At 35.8% G+C, this 23,289-nt stretch overlaps 2 protein-coding genes across 3 annotated transcripts; both read left to right on the top strand.

Annotated features, from left to right (window-relative positions):
* Positions 1–7,157: 7,157 nt before the first annotated feature.
* LOC140858739 (ankyrin repeat protein SKIP35-like) lies at positions 7,158–17,022 on the top strand. Its single transcript, XM_073260045.1, has 3 exons — positions 7,158–8,279; positions 8,510–8,942; positions 15,912–17,022. The coding sequence occupies exons 1-3, from the start codon at positions 7,621–7,623 to the stop codon at positions 16,725–16,727; spliced, it is 1,908 nt and encodes a 635-aa protein (XP_073116146.1). The 5' UTR covers positions 7,158–7,620; the 3' UTR covers positions 16,728–17,022.
* A 4,033-nt stretch (positions 17,023–21,055) lies between these two features.
* On the top strand, positions 21,056–23,055 carry LOC140854780 (uncharacterized). 2 transcript variants are annotated; one of them, XM_073250827.1, is made up of 7 exons: positions 21,056–21,244; positions 21,329–21,573; positions 21,653–21,856; positions 21,963–22,055; positions 22,216–22,316; positions 22,410–22,769; positions 22,871–23,055. In XM_073250827.1, the coding sequence occupies exons 1-6, from the start codon at positions 21,238–21,240 to the stop codon at positions 22,501–22,503; spliced, it is 744 nt and encodes a 247-aa protein (XP_073106928.1). In that variant the 5' UTR covers positions 21,056–21,237; the 3' UTR covers positions 22,504–22,769; positions 22,871–23,055. The 2 variants fall into 2 exon arrangements, with proteins under 2 accessions (XP_073106928.1, XP_073106929.1); XM_073250828.1 differs by having other exon boundaries at positions 22,410–22,753.
* The last annotated feature ends 234 nt before the right edge of the window (positions 23,056–23,289 follow it).

Genomic DNA, 23,289 nt, shown 5'->3' on the forward strand with positions numbered 1-23,289 from the left:
AAAATTTGCCCCTCTGATATAAATATCAAAGATCTTTGTCTCTTCTTGATCAAAGGCAGTATGATTTCAGATCAAGTGCTTTCAATCGTATTTAGGATTAAAGATATAGGACTAATAAATCAGTACTAATTAAGTGACCAAAAATCTGAGATTGAGATAAATGCATATTCATTTAAGATTAAGTTGGGAATTAATGCAAAAATCTTACCAATAAGATCGATTATTAAAATTAATTATGTTTGGAATAGATTTTAAAATAAATTTGGCATTAATACTATGATAAAGTTTTGATTCCACAAAAGATAATGGCCCATCTTGATTAAATCAAACCATCAGATGATGGTGAAAATAATTATGATTATATAGTAATGGCTTTAGGCAATAATGATCTAATTATGAAAATGATCTTAGTATTGAATCACAAAAATTAAATTTGATAGGATAAAATATCAATATCATGATTCCTATATCGAAGTCGAGATTATAAGGAGGAAAATTGATAAATAGACCAAATATACTTTAATAATCAAGATCCTAATTCTACCCCACTCTCACTAATCTAAGTTCTTATGATCTTTAACCTAAGCTCTGATACAACTCTGTCACATCTATAGTAATCATAACCTGATGCTCAAATATCTTTAACTCATAATCCCTAGAGATCATAATGTTAAGTTTTGATACCACTCTGTTATGCATCGAATCTAGCATCCAAATTGAACATGTGATGGATGCACACTTCTTAGGATAATGTCCTAAAGAATATGCAAGGTCTGCTTTTTTATCAATACACAATCCTATGCTCCTCACTGTTTGGTTTCAAGCCCCATAATATCTTCTGAATTTGAAAAAAAAATAAGGTGAGCTTTACGGGCTCAGTAGCTACAATATCTCTGAGGGATCAAGTAATTAAATTTTTTTTTCTAAATATACAATAATAGATGTAAAAATTAATATAATTTAAATTTTCAAAACATGCCATGTATAATAATTAGCTTTAAAAATCTCTCTCAGTCTTCGTTGACTATGACCACTGATCAACCCATTACAAGATCCAGGAGAGACTAGCCCTAAATACAGGACGTCCGATCCATCGGTGTGTACGAGTGATCAGCCCACTAGCTAGGTTCAGAAGGAAACTAGCTCAAATTCACATGATCATGATTAAGCTCGTGATAAGATAAAAAGATTATCCTAAATAAGAAACATGCGATGCATCAGCATATGTCAGCACTGACTGGCTAAGTCTAGGAGGACAAACTCTGCCAGCGATCCATCCTACTAGCTAGGTCTAGAAAAAATATATTTTGATGTATGGCAACAATTAATCCTATTAGCTAGACCCAGATCATAATCTAGCTAGATATTTTTTTCATTATTTTCATAATATAGTTTTCATAGCATGATCATACTATTTTTTATAACAATAGTAATTCAAACTTCCACATCTTATTTTTAAACAACAATAAAATATTTTTTTATTCAAAATTGATGCAAGAGTGAACATGCATAATTTTCATTTTTAAAAGTCATGTAATATTAATTAATCCCTTTTTCAAGTACCACAGAATAGATTTAAATAAAAAAATTAATTTATTTCAAATTATAGTTTGCAATAATCATATCAGTCATCTTATGCTTGATCCATAATTTGAACAATCATTTCATGGGTAACATAAATAATTTTTTATTTTTTTAATATTTATATTATTATTATATAAAATTAATTTGAAATACATGATAAAAATTTTAAAAAATATAAAAATTTATCATCAATCAAATCCAAAGGTCATGATCTTCGACCTATGGTCTGATTCTCAAATCCATGCTACTCTCAATTAGATCAAATTCCTAATCAGATTTACTTCATTGATCAAGAAAATTAAACTTTTAAGTTTGATTTGGTCAATCAGTAGAGATATAAAGAAAGAATGATCAAGAATCCAATCTATTTGATCTAACTCAACTATCTAAAAGAAGAAAGATGCTCGATCTAGATCATGATTTTGATCGGATCATGGGGTGAATATAAACATCTCATATCTGTTTTTTTTTATTTTTTTTCAAATTCAGAAGATATTATGGAGCTTGAGATCGAACAGCGAGGTGCATAGGATTGTGTATTGATAAAAAGGCAAGCCTTGTATACTCTTTAGGGTGTTATCCTAAAGAGTGTGCAGCCATTATATGTCCAATTCGGATGCTGGATTCGAGGCATGACACTTAGAGTCTAAGATTTTATCTTTATTTATTTTTTGTTCATTAATATAGAAGATCTAGAATCTGAAACATGGCTAGATGCTATGACAGTTTGGAAGGCTAGTCGGTTGAGATCTAATGGAAGTTGATCTGTTCCAAATGGAGAAGAGATTATGGTATGTAGTTGTGATTGTTCTAATTATGGCTCATGATTTTACACTAATAATTTTTAATTATATTTTTATTATTATATACAAATATAGAACAAATTTCAAGAGGTCGAGAAAAAATTTTTTCTACATCAGTCTCACTAGTTAAGCATTTCTTACTTATGCTAGGAAGGAGCTTCGACCACTGATGTGTTTAAGAATATAAGGATCACATCTAGCTCCAAAGAAAGGCAAAGTATTCATACACAAACTAAGGCTGTACGAAGGCGTGCTGAATGTTTTAGACGATAGAGTCCAAAGACTTACTGAGATGACAAAAAATGTAAAAAGAGTTAATTCACAACTTCAAGTAAAAATACAATTCAACGTATAGAACTTGAAACTCAACGTAAGACTATTAAAGTGCAATATACAGAAATATAAAAAATAATCCAAGAAAGCTTGAAATCAAATGACCACTCTTTTTACATATTTTAGCAGTGACAATCATTCTCAGCCAGCTATCTGATGCAATCTTTCTCGACTGCCCTACTAATGATGAAGTTTTATATTCAAAAACATACTATATGATTAGTTAAACTAAACTTATTTTATCTTCATAATTCAATAAATATTATTTTTTGTTCTCTTCTCCATATAATATTTATGTAAGTGAACTAATATAAGTTACATTTCTAAATTATATTAATCGACTTTTTTCTTTTGTTCATTATGCAGGATCGTGATTAAACTTTGTGGGATCAATTATGGTTTTTTATATATTGTACAAAATCATAGGATTATAGTGTATGTTTTTGTATTACACTAATGAATATATATATGGATTTGAAATAACAATTGCATTTTGGATACAATCTTGGGATCAATTATGGTTTTTATTCATTATGTAAGATCATGGTGAATATGTTTTTGGTATTTCACTATAGATATACATGGATTTGAAGGTCCAATTATACTTTGGATACATTTTGATACTTTAATAGATATTTAAAAATTTGATATATATAATTTGTGCATATCAATATTTATTATTACTATGATGTGAAATTAATCTTAATTTATAAAGCAGGGATTGCAATATACAATTCTCGTAAGGTTATTATTTTTTCAAAAAAAAATCATCATTAGTGGCATCTTATTGTCATAAAAATATATTTATTTATTATAAATTTTTAATAATACTAATTATTATTAATATTTTATATTTTTAGTGATGATATTATTATCACTAATATTATTTCATTATAGTAATAAAGAGTATTGTCACTAATATGTTAACGCTGTGACAAATTTTCTATAGAAAAATATTTGACGCTACTTACATCACTAATAGTAATAGTCTTAGTGATAATATTTACATCACTATCATCGTAAATTTTAATGATAACATCATCGACACTAATAGTAATAAATTTTGTGACAACATATTATCATCACTACTACCACAAATATTAATGGTAATAATATCGAATTGACTAATAGCGACAAACTTTAAAAATCATCATTAATACATTAATAACTCAAGTATTAATGATAATGCATGACGATCTAAAATATCGTTATGAAAATTTTTAGTTACGATATTTTATATTTTAATAATTATTATTATTGTATTAAAAATCTGATTTTTATGATGGGGGTGCAGTCCAACATTCTAGATCCAATTACTTTATGGTATGCAGTTTGTACTATAAAATGTTGTGTATCATTTGATGACCGTCAATAATACATAAATGATTACCAAATAAGGCGGTCTGATGTATAGTCATATATTTTATTTGATTTCTGTCTATTTTTGACCGTAGCCATCGAATGCCGCACAACATTTAGCGGTGCAAACGAGACACCTGCTCCAATGGCTGACCATGTCACGAAAGCCAACTTGTACTCGTTCAACGTGGCAACGCTTGAGAGAGACGTGGTGAATGGCTTTCGTCTTCCGGTTATTTTGTCCTCGCGTGTGAAGGCATGGCATGCTCCGTCCTCGCACGTGAGCAACAGGAGCATGGACCACCTTGCAAGCGAGGGACAGAATACCTCCACGTGGACACACGTGTGGGGGTCCCATCTGTCTTCGCCTTGTCATTTACGTAGGGTGCTGGCCGCACACATGCTCCACGGTGCATGCACCAGTTCTGGAGTAATTATTTTTAAAAACTTCCATTATTGAATAATTTTTATTTTATTACATTTCCTATTTCTCTGATAAGACACGTTACTGTAGTAAACAAAACATTTTGTTTTTTTAGAAAAGTTATTGTTAATCTTGTACTAGATGTTCATCTATGCCTAATAAAATGCTCAGATACTTGTTCCCTTTTTTTTTTTTTTGTTCCAGGTCATGGAGAGAATAAATTCTTACCAACCATACCTAACTCGACAGTGCCTAGCAAATTATTACCAATTAAAGTGTACATAACCATCAGCAACACTATTGATAGTGGAAGATTAGCTCACACAAATACGTTGTTGTGGGCTGGCATGGTGCTCTTAAAGTATGACAAAATCTTGTTTTCGCAGGCAGAAACTTTGACATAAAAAAAAAAAACTCAATGTCAATGACCATATGTGCTATCATTTTAATATTAATTTTTAGTTTTCTTTTCTTTTATTTGGTTAGGAGTGCTATCATTTATTTTAATGTTTGAAGTGCTATATGGTCGGGTTCGGATTATATCTTTTGCACCAAAGGATGATTGATCTTCTTCTATAATCTTAGCTAGTGGATCATATTTTTCACAACTTTCAAAGTATACTGCTAGCTTTGAGATCTGGGCTGTAGATGAAGAAAATAATTTAATGTGCTTTGAAAGCTATGCAAAGCATGATCCAACAATTGAGATTATAAAAGAAGATCAATCATTTATTGTGTGAAAGATACATCTCGAACCCTGTATAGTTAAGCAAAATTTTAATCTATCAATACAGGCATCTATCATATGTGAGAGTGGTGCAATGAATTAGAACCCATCAAACAAGTGTATAACCAATGCTCAATCACACTTCTTTTATGAAGCACAACCTATTCAACCCCCATGGTTTAGCTTATTTTGATGTGACACATTTGCATGTGTTGTTGCGTAGAGCTAAAATTGGATCGATTATGGTTGTAAGTCGGATACAAAAATTCTAATCTATATTTATTTTAAACGGAATATAGATATACTTACAGATATAAATTAGATAATTAAATTTTATGACTATATAATCAAATATATTACTAAATAAATGATAAATCAAATTATTATATATTAATATAATTATATATTTTTATTAAAAAATTATAAATACTATATAAAATTAAATAGCGTTATAAATAAAATCAGATATTCAGATCTAGATCGAGATGTTGAATATCCTATCCATATCTATTTTTTTTGATCGAAATGGATAGGAATATACAAATAAGTTAAATACTTAGATGCTCTAATTTTTATCTGTACCTGAATAGATTCAGATATGAAAATAAATCTGAATGGATATTATTCAGTCTACTTTCATCCTTATCGCTGCAACAACTAAAGCTGAAGATTCTTGATAACCCTATTAAATAATACTTGGCATGGATCCTAAGTCAATAGAATTGACATTGATCAGCTGATTTAAGACCCAAAGTATCTAAATTCATCTTCTTGACAAATGCCACTTATTACCATCTCTTGCTATCTTTACTGTCAGAACACAAAAACCACCTCAAGCCTTTACCTATATTCTTCAGTCACTATCAAGCTAAGGAATACGAAATATTTATGAGGTGGAATTTACACATTATTGTTTTCAATATATTTTACTTTACAAAGAAAAATAAGAAAATATACCATCTAAAGAAAGTCGTGAACGTTTCATATCAATACCAAATATTGATGAGTATGGATAATCTTTGCTCTAGCTCTCTGAGGTGTTCCATAGAGACTTTATGCCATCTAGCACCTCTTGTTGCTTAATTACAGCCATTAACCAAAAGGGCCCCCCTAAGTTTGTGCACAGCCAAGCAAATCAAGAAAGAGTTGGGTGGAATTATGTGGATGGGGGAGAAATGGACGGTGGTGGATGAAAAAGATGCCTCTGGGAGAGAGAATAAAAGAGAGAGAGAGGAGGAGGGGTATTGTTATGATTGAGGTGGGGCACAGGGAACCTAAAGGAGAGGGTGGGACCCATCAAAGAAAAAGATGTGTGTTTGGTGGTGGGATCTTGTGGTGGTGACTCTCACTTTCATGAGAGTTATTAAAACAACAAAACCAAATAAAATCACATAATAATTACATCATATTCCCATTCTCAAGTATCGCCCCCACACCCCCCTCTCTCTCTCCAGTCCAGATATTGGGGAAAAATAAAAAAGAAAAAAAAAAAAAAAAAAAAGGAAACCTCCCAGGACTCCTTTTCCCTCCCTCTATATTTCTCTCGAGGTAAAAAATTATCATCAAGAAAGGGAAATAAAAGCCCCCATTTCATCTCTCTGAGGAGCTCCTGAGTCCCTGGGCTAAGGGTTCCATCCAGGTCTCCAGGTTAGTTTCTCTTCTTCTCTTCTTTTATTCTTCGCTTTTGTTCTCCCACTTCTCTCTCTCTTGTTATATTCTTCCATAGATTCTTCCTCCTTTCTCCATATTCTCCAATAAAAAAGTGATTTTTAATTGTTTTCTTGCCTCTTATTGGTACGATCATGGCGGCCTTATCATTAAAATCCCATTTTTCCCGTTTTTTTCTTTCTATGGTGGTTGAGCTAAATTGGGATTTTGGTCTGGCGGGGGTATTTCTCTCAGTTTTTTTTTTTTGTTTCCTTTCCAGGACGGCTCACGTGGATTTCGCTTCGTGGGATTGAAGGTTATCTAGGGTTTTCGTCGTAGGAGCTGCTGATCGTTTAGGTTCCATCTCTCCACCGCCCTTGTCTGCTGGGTTTTCTTTGATGCTTGAAGCCGGGATTGCGATCCTTGGATGTTTTTTGTTCGGTTTGATGGTCGCGGCGGCTGCAATTTTGTTTGAAGTCTGAGTTCGAAGTCTGGGAGGCGCGTTTTTGGATTCGTGAGCTTAGCAGTGGGAATTTAGGTTGTTCATCGGAGGAATCATCGGTATTTTTTGCTTGATTACGTGTTTGGAAGATCTTGATTGGGTTTTGCCTGTAATTGGTGGTGTCGATTTCTTTGTTAGAGCCGGATGATTGTTCCTTGATTAAAAAGTTTGGATTTTCCTTTTTTTTTTTTTTTTTGGTTGGGGTTTGGAAAGGGGCAATCGATAGTTCGGTGTTGGAGAAATGGAGGGCAAGAGCGAGATTGTGATGATTGGGGGCAAGGGTGGCATGCATTTGACTAAGGAGAGGCATTCGGAGGATCCGTTGCGCTCGGAGAATGAAATGGATGAGAATGGAGGTCTTGGGAGTTTGGAGGACATCAGCGAGCCTCTGTCGGCAGAGAAAGGGGAGGGAAGCAATGTTTTCTCGAGGGAAGCTCCGCTCCGGGCCAAGGATCCCAGAGTCACAAGGGGCCACAGCTGTGGCACCAAGAAGCTCAGATCGAGGGCCTCAGATTTGGTGGAGGAAACCGAGGCCCGAAGGAAGGATAAGGACAAGAACAAGCAGGAGAGGAAGCTTAGTAGGCAGGACCGGATCGAGCTGGGGCGCTTGTTCCAGGCGGCAGTGAGTTCTCATGATTGGGAGCATGCGGAGAGCCTGATTCTGCTGGCCGATCCACAGACTCTCAATGATGCACTCTGCATAGCACTAGATTCGATCTGGTTCCTGACCACACGCCCAGAACTGAATGGGATTACTGAGCTGATCAAGAAGATTGTTGCCAATGGCGCAAATGATTTTACGAGGGCAGCCCTGAGGACTTCGTTTCTTGCTTCGTGCGTTTCCGCCTGTCAGAGCAAGACGATGAGCTTGGCTGATACTGTGACCGTCATGGCCCAAAGGTAAAATCTTTCCATACTGATTCCCATCCATGCATATCTGAAATCTTGATTCAAGACATGACATTCTTGGACAACTTCTGTAGCATATGGAAAGGATTCATGCATTCATTTGGTCCAATTATCAGTTAGGATTGTTTTTGTCAATTCTTTCATGATGGCGAGTCTCCTCACGAGATATGTTTCATGATCTGTGGATGATTGATTTATCTGTTTTATTGCTTCTTTATCAGATTACATGAACGTTTGCAAGAATGTCATGGAGATGAGATTTTGAAGGCAGAAGCTGGTGCCAAAGTCCAGAAGTTTACAGAATGGGCTTTGAAGTGCATCGAATTTCACTCTCGCTGCCAGGAAAATAAGGGTAGAGGAAGCCACAGCACGATTCTTGAGGTCCAACTCCAGTTGTCTGCATTCAAGAACTTTTTGGATATTGCTGGCAACCAACTCACAGGAAAAGATTTCACTGAAGCCTTTGATGCTGCATGCTTCCCTCTTACTCTCTTTTCTAGCTCTTTTGACCCTGGCTGGGCTTCTGGAGTTTCAGCTACAGCAATACAAGGGTTGCTCGGGATGCTAGTAGAGGGGGGTGCAGACAATGTGAACCAATGCTTTCTAGAAGCTTCACGCTTTGGGAGCACAGAACTTGTACGCATTTTGCTTCAGGTGATTACTCTGTTCTCTTTTTAAAAAGATTAACGTTTATTCTTAGAATTTCCTGACATTCTAGTTCAACATTCTACAACAGACACTAGCCAAATTGTATATTATGTTATTAGAGGATGCTGATAATGAGAAGTTGATAAATTATTTTACTGTACTGTCTCGTATGCTGCTCTCTCTTTTTTTTTTTTTCTTTTTTTCTTTCTTTTTTTTTGTTGCATATGTGTAACACTAATGGCTTTGCATGTAAGTGTTAATTTCACTGCCACGAAGTGCCATGCTGTATATATATATTGAAAATATTTTGTTAGTATTGTGGATGCACACAGTATAAAGCACCTTCCTTGAGACTTTCACTTCCTCTAGGAAATATGTAATGACCAAGAATGTTACTTGTGGCTGTTAAATCTGTCACATTCAAAATGTTAAATCTTATTCCATGTTTAATTTCATGAGCCCAAGTTATTCTTCTTGAATTATGATGTTTGGCATGGATATCTAATTTGAAGGTTGGTGGCTTTTATGGTTTTTATTCTCTTGTGTAGTTTGTAGACCATGCTAAATGCTAAACACTCTAGGAATCATTTCTGCATTGTATGTAAAGTGTAAACTTTGCGTGTATGTTCATCAGTATCACATGGACATTGGCACAAGAATCACATTCAGACATGTTTAAATTGATTCAGCAAGAGGAAAAAAAAGGAGACACAGGGATATGCAGAAAAAATAACTAAAATATATTCAAATATTATGTAAAAGAAAACATTAAAAATACTATTTGTTATGGCATTTCAACATGCATGTTTCTCATCCAAACTTTCTAATTAGCTCAAGACTTATTGAAAATGACATTTTACAAACTTATTTTAATACATATGTTCCTGACAAATTTCTAAAAAGAACTAAGGTTAATTTTAGCACTATTATAGTGGGTCAGGTTCGTCATTCGATGGGTCCAACTTTCTCCCAAGTTTTAGAAGCTACAGCTAAAAAAGATTTGATATGTATCCAAGTGTCTGATGCTTTTCTGACGTGGGTATGAATCTGACAGAGACTCTGAGTTGGACCTGAGTGTCCCAGTATCACAGAATTGTCCATTAGGATTCTTCTAGAATTTCAGCCACCAAAGTTATAGAAGTGGTAGGAGGAGAGGAAAACGAAGATAGAAGAGAGTAGCAAAATAGACTATATTGAAGAAAAGAATATGTGATGACTGGTTCATCTTGTTATGGCTTTCTAATTTTGTGAAATACCAATAATAGGTTTTTGGCCACTTTAGTATTATTAATTTTTTTCCTTATTTCTTTCATATGAACACCTAAATCACTTTCCTAATTCTTTTTTTTTTCTTTTTCTTTTTTTTTTTTTTCTATATGTATAACAATCTAAGGCCTCACCCATAAAGGGTAGCCGGAAGGTATTATTTCAATTATGGCCTTGTATAAGTATGCAAGATCTTTCTAGTGGTTGACCGATGTGGGACCAAATATCCGCCTGCATGGATCCTCACACACTCCCTCCGTTTAAACATTAGCATCCTTACTAGATTAAGAGTCTAAATCCATATAAATCCATTCATAAACACCACGATCAGCTTGTGGTTAGCCCTAATGATCCCATACTGCAACATCCCCTAGTCCGTATGGGTTATGGGCTGGGTTGGCTCTGATACTATTTGTAACAACCTTGTACCTCATCCAAAAATACTAGGTGGAGGATATTATTTGGTTTTTTGGTCCTATATAATTATTCAAGATCTTTTCAGTGAATAACCGATGTACAACTAAATATACACCCGCATGAATCCTCACAATATGACCCTTGCTTTCATTTTTGGTTGGTAAAAAATTGGAAATGCTTTAATTCCCTCATTTAATACATTAGATAGAAGTATTACTCTCAATCTCAAAAGAGGGTTGAAGATGTCAATAAATTTCTTACATGAATAAGGAAAAAATTAAGATTGAGTTCTATCCTTATTAAACTTAAAAAACCAGCTGCCCCATTTTGTAGTTTAAGTCTTGAATTTAATCTACAAATTTGGCACCACATGCATAGCCAGCCCATTTAATTAATTTCCTGAAGTGACCAATGCAAACCCCTAAAAGAGAATGGGCTGAATATTGAAGACCCAGGGGTTTCAGCTAAAATTTAATTTCTTGATCTTGATGGAAAGTAAAAAGAAAGTAATGAGAACCAGATATCTTAAGTGGACATATGGAGAAGGCAACAAAAGAGCAATTTCAAGTGTCCACTAGCATCATGTTTGTTTATTATGAAAGGTGTTGCCTTATTAACAAAGAATGAAGATTGATTTAGAAGACTACTAACATGGCCTTTGTAAGGAGCCTACACCAATTTGATCTACCAAGATATTCTACAATAGAATAAGGGAAACAAGATAAAAACATGAATGGGCAATCAGTCGCTTAGAATGCCTTCACATTCATCCTCTTACAATCTTGTTACAGAGGCCCATACAACTGGCTGCAGTTTGTAATTTAATAATACTAAATTCATGAAAAACTTATGTGTAATATATTATTTTGTTTTACAAGTACAAGAAATATCCTGCCATGTTAGATAATTTTGTGAAGATTGATGATTTATATCATTCTTCCTTAAATTTTACATGGTAGGTTTCAAGTGAAAGTTATCACTTGTCACCTAATGGCTCCTTGGATAAGAGTACATGCACTTGTAGAATCGGCTGGGGAGGATGTTAGCTGCTTGATGTGTTGCTTTGGGATGTTCCTAGTAATGGCCCTGGCTTTACACATTTTTTTAGCTTGTTATTCTTCTTGATTTTTTATAGCAAATCAGATTAGGTGCTAAAATTGTGTTTAGAAGCAAGCTTCATGGATCTTGAGATGTGAATGAGACCAGATGTGGAAATAGGACCTAAAGAGGAAAAAAAAATTTGAGTGAAAGGTGCTTGAAGTAGGAGCTATTGCTTTGGTTTAAATTGTGTTTTTCCGTAGGTAAAATTTTACTCGGTCAGACTAGAACAAAAGTTGTCAGATGGAGTGGCTTTTGTAGACTAGAATGGGAGCTGTTATGGTGTTGGCTGTGAGGACATAAGGCATTCAGCCTCATGGTTTGTTATGGTCCCAGTTAAAAAGCTTGAGGCCCTGTTATCATCTTGGTGCTTTTGGTTGGTTGATAAGAACCTGGATCTTGTTGTGTTACTGCATGTGAATATATTATCTGGTTACTCATTCCTTGAGGTCCTATTTGGTTGTCCATAATGAGACTTAGATAAAGTGGGTTAGCCCAGAATAAACTACACAACATGCTCAAATACAGAGTAAAGTCATTCCATTTTGTGGAAGAGTAGCTTTATTCTAGGTTATCTGCATTAGGTGAGAAAAGGTGTCTGTCCATTTCAGCTTTTTGTAGTGTCCATTATGCTCCTGGAAAGAGGTGAGTTGCAAAAGTTTGTTTGACAGAATAACTAGGTCGTTTCATATTTTATGTAAACTGTGAAGTAAGGCCTAAGAGAATACAGAGCTTATGCATTGGCAAAAGGAGTTTACTTGAACTTGCGTTGAGTCTATAAAAACTAAAAGTGGGAAAGTGCAACTTAAGTAGAAAGCATGAATCATCCTACCATAGCTGGGTGCTCGAGACTTGCAAGCCCAACTCTCTGTTGCATGACATGTCCTATGAGCTAATGGCCAATGGCATGCTATCACCTTTTCCCAAGTTGTAATGCTAATAAATGGGTGTCATGTGTTGGAACAGATCGGCGTGCTACTATCGCATGCACATCTATGCATGTTTTATGTCTAGCATTAGAAGCTGTATAAATATGTTTGTCTGCAAATATGCCTATATATTTGCATACTAATGTCAGTGATTAGCTAATAGATGAAGTTGAGCTACTTGCCTTTTACTACTTCATTCATGATCTTCTCAATAACTCTACTTGTCCAAGGATCACAAGCAAAAAAAGACTTGTGTGCGGCATGCATTATGTTACGACAGATGACTGAGGAAGATCATGATGTACAGATGCTTGTACATACTTGATAGTTATAATGGTACTAACAGCTTAAGGGCAAGCATGTGTTATGGAAAGTGCATTCTGGTTTTAATGTCATGAAGAAATTGTGGTTTGCGCTGTCAACCATGTGGCAAAGAATAATCCATGTAGGAGAATCGGAGCTATTACTTTTATTTAGGACATGCGCGCGCGCACGCACACACAGAGAGTATGCAGGTGATGTAGTATGCAGGGTTAGTTATTGATAGATGATCCTGACGTGCATGCGCACACAGAGAGTATGCAGGTGATGTAGTATGCAGGGTTAGTTATTGATAGATGATCCTGATGGCATGAGGGAGAGAAAAATAGAGTAAGAAGAAGAGAGAACAAAAAGTTCTGTAGCCTAGAATAAGACATAGCAAAACCTTAAAGCCAGACAGGCTTCATTTTTTTCCTTCAAAATTTGTGGCTTAGTTACGGATTAGGAATTGCAGATAAAATAAATATGTTGACAGGTTTATGTTCACACCCGTAGTTGGTAGAAGACTTTAGGCATGTCTGTTTGCTAACAATGTGTTGACAGGATCATCGCTGAAGTTTAATGGCTTGGTTGTGGGAGAATTTGTATTCTTATTTATCTGATTCGATCAGTCTTAATCACTACTGTTTTAGAAAACAAGGAATGTTTTGATGTGTAATCATGATTTTGAATTTCATTAAATACCTTCCAAGTTCCAAATGTGCATAATGTATGCCTTGGCATACAAAAATCAACTAAATTTGGCCTTTACATGCAATCATGCTTTCACTTTGACACTAAAAAATCTGTGTTTCACACAACTCCAATTTGACACTGATGGATGAATATAAAGTTGAACATATGGAAGCACATTGGAAACCGACTCATTCCAATGCAAGAATGTTGTTTCCTCCTATGTTAGTCTGATATATTTGCTATTCAGGGATTGACACAGGGTGTTGTGCATGTTCTACTTCCAATTTATGTTGCTGTTATTTATTCATTTTGATCATTAAATGCATATGTAATGTTTTGCCAGACATTTTTCTTAATAAATATCTGCAACTTCACTAGATTTATTTTAGGGATCCCTTATTTGGGGGTTTCAAGTGTGTTTATGGAATGCTTGTTATTCCGGGATATTAGGATTCTTATTTTAGAGAATGAAAGTGTTATTTATCAGAAACTGATTTATAAAATGCAATGTGTTATGCGACCTATGATATTTCATGCAGCCAAAATTTGAAATTTTGCTGTCAATGATTTGTTTAGGAATGTTTCTGATTTTTGTTGTTCAGAATGGCTTTTTATGTTTTGATATGCATATGAGTAGGTAAACTTTAAGCCATACTTATTTAATTTGTATGAAACATACATGACTTTCTTTGCCTGAGTAAAACCGTGCAAATATGTCATACATATTCACTTGAAATACATTAGCATCGGCCAACTTTGTAAGTCGCAGCCATAGGATGTCATAAATATGCTGTAAAATTTGTATATTGCTTGCCAGTAGTGCAGTTACCTGCCATTTCTTTTTTCACTCCGCCTTCTGTATTTTTGGAACCTTTCTAAAATACTACCTTTTCAGCAAAAGTTTCTAAACCGTGAATGATTATCCATCCTTTCAGGTTTTAGTTATTTTTATTCTGTATTATTCTTGATGATATGGCCTCTGGTACTGTTACTGTTTTTACAGATATCAATTTTCTTGAATTTTGTGGATGGTAACTGGCATGTTATTGATATGAAAGATCCCTCACTAAAGCATGCTTTGTATTTGATATTTTTAACCTTATGAGCAATGTAAATGAGGTTTTCTTCCATCATGTTACATGGTCTTGTATATAATTGTTGGGTTTGAATGCTTGTATAAATACTCGATCATTTTGCTTCATTGAAAAGTTTCTTCATTCTGTCACATTAATAAACATGTGCAAATGTCTTTGTGTACATACATACATACATTCATTCATTCCTCCTACTCTCTATTGTACGATTACTGCCACAATCAGCCTCACCTCATTGCTAAGCTGATCCTTCCGAGAAATATTGGATTTTTCAGTTCTCTCATCCTTGTCCTCTTCTGTATTTTATTCTCAATTCACAGTTTTAGGAAGAATCGTACTCTTTGCTGGCATTGCCACCTTGACCATTGCCTTATCACATTGCTTCATCCTCACTCTATGTGTTGGCATCCTTTTCTCAATCCTTATAAGGCTCCTTATCTTCTGTTGCATTCGCAGTTATTAAGAATTCAACTCTTTGCATCAAATGATGGACAATTTGAGCCATCTGATGCATACATGAATGTTCAGGTAACACTGCCACACTCTCAATGCTACTGAAACCATCTCGTAACTTCCTAAGTAGCCCTTCAGCTACCCTTCCTGCCATCTTTCTGCCACCACCACCACCTCCTCACTTCTTTCACCATTGCTAGACCAAGCTGCCTCAAAGGTACCATGGTGGTTGGATCATGGTTCTTATTGGGTGCTAAAATGGCAAAGTCCTGTGCAGTGGTGGTGAGGGCATTAGTATCAAGGGGAGATCATTTTGGTAAGTTTGATGCTGAAGGTGATATTAGGCAAAACTATAGCACGTACATATAATATGTACTATGATATTAGCATTAAGTTCATGTATGATTATCAAAGAAACTCAACATTATTAAACCTAGGTCCAAACCTCATTTTCCTGTATCTTTGTCATGTTAGCCCTCTTTCAAGCTGATCTCAGTTTGTTGATATCCTATTTCGGGATAATTTTAAGCTTCAAATTACATGCTAATATTAGGATCCTGTTAAGGTCGGTGGACACCGGTTAAGATACTGCCTGAGTCTGATCATCAAGCTAATATGAGTTCATATTTAGATTAAAAAAGATGAGACCGGAGTTGTGAATGGAGGGATTTTTGGGTTTACTACATTACCTATCTGACACTCATTGGCATATTCTTATTCAGATTGCTCAGAGGAACAGCTTGGATGTGGATGTTGATCTCGCCCTTGGCTTTGCATCCCACTACTGTAAGATTGGAACTATGGAATGCTTGGTTGAAGAGGGGAATGCTGTGGCCTTCCTGGGCCCTCTGATGCGAGCTGCGGAGCGAGGGTGCATGCAAGTTGTCCAGTGGTTTGTCAACCGAGGATGCAGGGACATGGAGCTGTGTCTTGCCCTCACCGCAGCCACCTCCAGCAGCCAGGTGGGCATCGCTGCATACCTCCTGCCCCATGTCCCCCAGCATGTCCTCGCAGCCCTCAGCATCGAGATCCTCAAGGCTGCTGGGGAGAGAAGCAGCGGGTCCCTCGATGGTGTTGCCTTTCTTCTTCGTTCTGACTTCCTAAGTGACCCTGCTGCTACATATGCTGTTGCTGACAGCATTGCCAGGTCTGATGATGAGGCAGTGGCCCCTGAACTGAAGGCTTTTCTGAAGGAGAACTGGTCGGAGGCTGCATTCTCTGAAGGGATTAGTTCTGGTCAGGAGCACTATGTGAATTTTATGAGGATTTTAAGAAGGGGTTGTTCACCTATCTGCCTGAGGGACCTGCCTCTGCCCCTCGTTATCGCCGTTGCCTACCTGCCGCTGTACAGGGAGTGTGCGAAGGCGGGTGGCTGGCTGCTGCCACAGAGGCTGAGAGGGCAGCTTGTTGAGGCTGCAAGTAGACTTGGCAATGGGCCGGTGGACAGATGTTGCCCGGGGAAAGAGCTCCTGGCAGTTTTGGAGCATCACCTGCCTCCCTTCTTGATCCAATCTCCAAGCACCGCCCATGGCCCTTAGGTGAGTTTCAGCAAAACATGGGTTCAAAGGAAAACATATGTTGTGTTAATCCTTTGATCTATGAATACTCTATACGGTATTCCTTGTGCATTTGTATTCAAGAGTATCAGGATGGTCAATTGAGGGTGTCTTTGAATGGTTTAGTCATATGAGGGTTCACCTTTGATCGCTGCGGTTGGGAAAATGGTTATAAGATATAGTTTTGGGCAGTGTTATGTTTGACATGACATAACATATATGGTAGCATCATAGCTCTCTTTCTTAATGAACTGAGAATGTGCAGTTCCTTTTTGAATTTGCTCTCAAACTACACCAATATGCTGACTAAAATCACAGGCTGTTAATTTCAGTGACAACTTTGATTTCAGCCAGGACCATTACAGTCCATGATGCATTGACCTTGTCTCTGAAGTGTTAATGTCGATGTCTAGCGGCTAATTATAAGCTTTGAGGGCTATAGGTTAATTATCATATCTCAGCAGGTTGCATGCATGCTGACGTGTAAAACATGCTATCGAAATTTTTTACCCCTTGACATAGGTCAATTGCCATGATAAATAGCTTATGCAACATGTGTTACCATATGGTATGAATGCTTGATGCTTGTTCGTGAACAGCTATTTCATTGGAAAATTATGTGTCACTGACTTTGATGCAGTTGTTATTCATAATGATTAGGGTGATAGCATGCTGTCATAGTATCAAACAACCCATTCCCTTATATATATATCAACAAGGGAATGGGTTTTTTGATACGCTTGTTATTCATAATGATTAGGGTGATAGCATGCTGTCCCAGTGTCAAACAACCCAATTCCTTGTTTATATATATATATATATATATATATATATATATATATATGCACGTGCGTCCGCATGTGTGTGTTAGGATAGAATCCGATTGTGTCTGTGTGTGCGTGTGTTATGATAAAATTAGATTTAGATTTAGATCTGATCTATTCAAAATTGTATAATAGAAATTTTACATCAATTATTCAAATCATTAATTATGATCTATTATTTTAAAATTATTTATATATAAAAAATTATATGATTTGAAAATTTTTAATCTATGCATTAAATGATCAAAATTGAATAATCTAAATTAAATTAAATTAAATATATTTTTGATCATTTGATATATATATTAAAAATTTTTAAATTATATAATTTTTAATGTGCAAGCGGTTTTGAAATAGTAGATCATATCGATTAATTTAGATTATCGATGTAGGACTCTTACGGTTTAGTTTTGATCTGAATCTAAATTCAAATCCGATCGATTTTATTCAAATATATATATATATATATATATATATATATATATATATATATATATATATATATATATATATGTGTGTGTGTTTCGGATCTAAATTTGATTCCTCCTATTCTAATTCTTTGAGAAAATAAAAAAAGAAAAAAAGAAAAGCTAATGTGCATGCACTCGTACTCTTTAAATTCTAGATTTTGTATATTCTTATATACGCAACTCCACCTTGTATCTGTCCTTGTTGTCTTCACTACAGTAAGAAGGTGGTTTAGCGATCTTTTTTTGCCGACGTTTTTGGAAAGCGTCGGCAGGTTGCGCTGACCTGCCGACACTTTTAAAAAGCGTCGTGTTTTAACGACGCTTAAAAACGTCATAAAATGTGAGCATTGTCAACGCCGACGTTTTTAGCAAAAACGTCGTTAAATAAAAAAAATATCGACGTTTTTTTACGTCATTATTTAACGATGCTAAAAAGCGTCGTTAGGTTCGTTTAATACCCCCAATCTTCCGTGCCTTAATCTATCTACCGCCGCCCCTTTCCACCCATTCCTCCACCGACCCCCATCTCCGCCGCCGGCATCGCACCCGCCATCCACGCCGCACCGCCGTCCGCCGCTCCCTTCTGCTGCTGCGTCCGTCGACGCTGCACCCGCGCGGTCCAAGCCGTATGCCGTCCGCCCTCCTGGAAGCAGCCTCCCCACCGGCCCTCCTCCCCCCCTCCCCCCTCCCGGCGGCCGTCTTCGCAAAAATTGCAAAAATTTCGTTGAGCAAAAATTTCGCAAAAATTTCCCCACCGGCCCTCTCTTCTTGTTATCTATCGGTAAGAAGAGATTTTTTCCGTTGAGCAAAAATTGCAGCTCGATTGCGTCCGATCATTGGTTGGTTTCAATTTCCAACTGTTTAGATATGTTGCCTGTGTCTTTTGATCTAATCATGCGAATGACTCTTTTTATCGTTTCTGTGGGTTGCGTGTAGCCCCCGAGTTGATTCGGTCGGTGCAAGAACACCAGCAGAAAGTTTCGCTTGCTCTGTTGGAGAAGGCCAAGGAGATCTATTCTGAGCACGAGGTATGACCGCAAGCTTCTATCTCTTTCGATTTTTCATAGCTTGCACTCATTTCGGATGCAGTGTTGATGAAATTTGGACATAGTTTATTCTTCGGTATATTTAACATTCCTTTTTAGTCCTCCAATTTTCTACTCCATTGTCAAACAACTTTTTATAGTTGATTGTAAAACACTGAATCCGTTGGTGATTAATCATAATGACAATCCTAGGTCATCAGTTAGTTGAGATTATCATATCAGCTGTTGACTTGCCATGAACCTTGTTCTGTGACTTGAATTCATATTGGAGAAAGAAGGTGGTGTCAGGATGATAGGGGTATTTTATTTTAGAAAAAGAGCATGCATCAAGTAAAATAAAATACAGCTGATGTTTGAGATCACCTTTCTCATGATCTTGCCTTTGGAGTAGTAGAATTGGTTGAGGTGATTGATGCGGGGAAGACATTAAAAAAGTAGATTTTCTAATTTAGGACATTGCTAGCTTTTAGGTCCCTGTGTATAATTCTAAATCTAGAATCTTGATGAAGATAGAGAAGTCCACGTGCGATCCCTAGTATGATGGTGAAGCGATTTTGCCAACCCAATAATGAACGCTTTCCTTCATCTGCCCATTCTTCAAGTGATGTTAACATAATTTAGGGTTTTAATTTATGCTTTAATTGAAGAATGTAAATATTAGCCAAATGCAAGCATTACTTTTTGTGAGGTTTAGTAACAAAATGTTATGGACGTTTTGCTAGAATGCAGTCATGAAGCCCTATTATCAGCTTTACATCTCTACATGAAGACTCTCATGTGACTTATGTCTTCTAACTTTCTACTAGTTATTATGTAGGAGGAAGTGCTAAGAACTAACCAAATATAAAGGTGTCTAAGCTTTGATTATGCATGTATTCATAGATTAGCATCCTTTCCCCTCCATGAATGCAACAACCTAGAAGCCGTATAAGATTGCGGTGCTGAAGTTTAGCAATCAATGTAACCTCATTTTTGAATTCATCAAATCCTTGTGATGATTTTTCAGATAGCCTTTTCACAGCTATGTCCTGCCCATTGTTGAGCTTGCCCTGCCAAGTGTCAATCCACAAGTTGATGATGATGTCATATTATTTTTGTTTTACATCTAAATTCATTCAATTCAATAACGAACTATTTCTTTTGTACATTGCTGTTTAAGATCAGGTGTGATTTATATTTAATTATGGGATACATTAATTTTTGATACATATTTAATATCAGATAACTCAACAGCACTTCGTCATATCATTTTTTTTAGGTATCAAAGATGATGGAGACAAATAATTCAGATGAACTAATAGCTCTTGCTCGAGGACCTAACAAGATTGTGAATAGATATAACGGTTTCATAATTAATGGCTTTAAATTTCATACTAGAGAACATGAGAAATTTAAAAAAATACAGAATAGCGATGTTATGGTGGAAGCGGATGGAAAATCCTATTATGGTGCACTTAAAGATATCTATGAGTTAGATTATTATGAAAAATTTAAAGTAGTATTGTTTAGATGTGATTGGATAGACATAAACTCACCAAGGGGTTTGAAACAAGATGTAAATGGATTTACATTTGTAAATTTTTCAAGGTTGATACACACTGGTGTGTTATTGAAGAATGACCCATTCATTTTTTCATCTCAAGCTCGTCAAGTATTTTATGTACAAGACGCAAAAGATAAAGATGGATTTACTGTCATCAAAACAAAATCTAGAGACTTATATGATATGGAAAATCAAGTGGAGGATGATGACGATGACACTTATACACAATGTATGCCCTACAATTTTGTGCCAGCTGATAATTTAAATGCTACGACGATGTTAGTTAGGACAGAATTTGAAGAAAACACTACTGCTTGATTGTTACTGGTAATAATTATTTATGATGTATATATTTTGCATTAATTATTGTGTTATTTTACTCCATATATTAACTGATTCTACCTTTTATTTATATAAATGCTAGGTGACATCATGCGTTGCAGGAGATGATATGCTGGTGTGCAGTTCCAGTTTTCACAGACAGAGGCCGGTACATCTTTTTCAGCACAGCAGCCTGAGGTCAGTTCAGCTGCACAGCATTCTGAGCCCTGTCCTTCATCATCAGCACAACACGATCCTCCTGTTCATCAGCCAGATGATGAGATACACATGCAGGGTATATATTGTCTTTCATGTAATTTTATTTTTATTTCATTTTATGTATATTTATGACATAGTTACTTTTATGTTTTTTTTGTAGACGGATTCGGGAGAGTACGCCCCAGATGCGGACCCACAGTAGTACGAGATGTGTGGCAGATGCGTGAGGGCGAGAGAATTGTTGTGGAGTGCAATCAGCTAGGTCAGCCAATTAAGAAAGCTGCCTGCTTATTGACTTCATTTTTGGGGACTGTTGCTCGGAGGCCTCAGCTATGTCCGTTGGGCTATGCAAAATGGAATGACATGCTTCCAACGTACAAAGTTGAGCTCCTCCGAGTTATAGAGGTAATGAATTGATGTTCATACTGTATATTAATTGTTAATCACTTATATAATTTATTTCATTTAACTTTTTTTTTTATAGAGCAAGTTTGTTCTCCCTCCATCTACTCATGATTTTGTAATGAAGTCTCTCAACCGCAAATGGAAAGAATATAGAGCACAATTGAAGAAGGACTATATGAGACAGGGTATGACAGAGGAGGAGGTTGCTAGGAATTGTCCTCCTGATGTACCCCCTGATCAGTGGATGAAGTTGGTTCATTATTGGTTCTCCGAGAGGGCACAGGTATATTATCTGCTCATTATCTTTTTTTTAAATATTTTTAAAAATATTAATTTATATTATATATTATATATTATACATATAACAAGTTCTTTACTTTATTTTACAGACTTATTCTGCTATTGGTAGAGCTGCACGAGCAGCTCAGTCTGTTCCTCATACATCGGGGTCGAAGAGTTATGCACGACTCCGACAGGAGTTTGTATGTTCCTTAAACTTTCATAATTAACTTTTAATTTTTATGTTAAAATATTTATATAACAAATATCATTATGTATCGTGGACCATGTCTGTATCATGATACTCATATATTTTTTTAAATTATTATAACTGTTTGCTTAAAATTGAAATTATTTGTATAGGTGGATGAGCATGGGAGGGAACCCGGTAAAGTGGAGTTTTACCGGATGACTCATACTCATCAGGATGGTATTTTGTTCGAGATGAGTCGAGAGATTTATATGTACGATATTATTAATATTCTATTTTTTGCAATGATTTTAATTTAATTTTGTTTGCTATTAATGTATAACTCTTGTTTTCAAAATAAATACAGGAGAGGGCTACATCTCTCATTGCGGAGCATGACGACGAGTCCGCAGCATCTACGCAGCAGAGCCGTATCGAGGCCGAGATGTTCACAGAGTTGATGGGACCAGAGCGCTACGGCCGAGTGAGGGGTTATGGAGTAGGAGTCACCCCCACTCAGTTATCTGAAGTTAGTAGATATACGCAGCATGCTGCAGCAGATTCTCAGGATTCACGCGTCTGCAGACTCGAGGCGGAGATATAGGAGATTAGACAGAGTCGTGCCGCTGAGATGGAGGAGATGCGACAGGGCCATGCCGAGATGCAGGCCATGAGGGGACAGATTGATCGGCTTACATCTTTATTAGAGATGTATGGCTCATCTCAGGTAAACACATATTATTAAATATATATTTTTGTATTAATTTAATAATATATATATTTTTATTTATAGATATGCAAATCATGCTTTTGATATGTTTCTTGTAGGCTCCTGGCACATCAGGCACCCGTCGAGACAGCGGCACGTCACGTGGAGACAGCGACGACCATCCACCTGCAGATTGATATTATTTTATTTTTATTATATTCTTATATTTATTTATATTACTCTTGATTATAATGGACGATTAGTACTTTGTTTTTATTTATATAAAATAATTTCTTTTGGTTTGGTTAAATTTGCTATTGAAGTTTACTTTTGGTGTGAATGGTAGTGATTGTACGGGTTTATGTTTGAATAATTGATATAATTTTGTACAAAAATGTATGTATTTTTTTTTGTATATAAAATTTATATATTTTTTTTTTCTGTTACAAAACTTAACGACGCTTATAAGCATCGTTAATACACTGTTTAACAACGCTTATAAGCGTCGCTAATGACTTAACTGCCGACGCTTTGAAAA

The sequence above is a fragment of the Elaeis guineensis genome, chromosome 1 (genome assembly GCF_000442705.2).
Source record: "Elaeis guineensis isolate ETL-2024a chromosome 1, EG11, whole genome shotgun sequence".
In the NCBI taxonomy this organism is placed as follows: Eukaryota; Viridiplantae; Streptophyta; class Magnoliopsida; order Arecales; family Arecaceae; genus Elaeis; species Elaeis guineensis.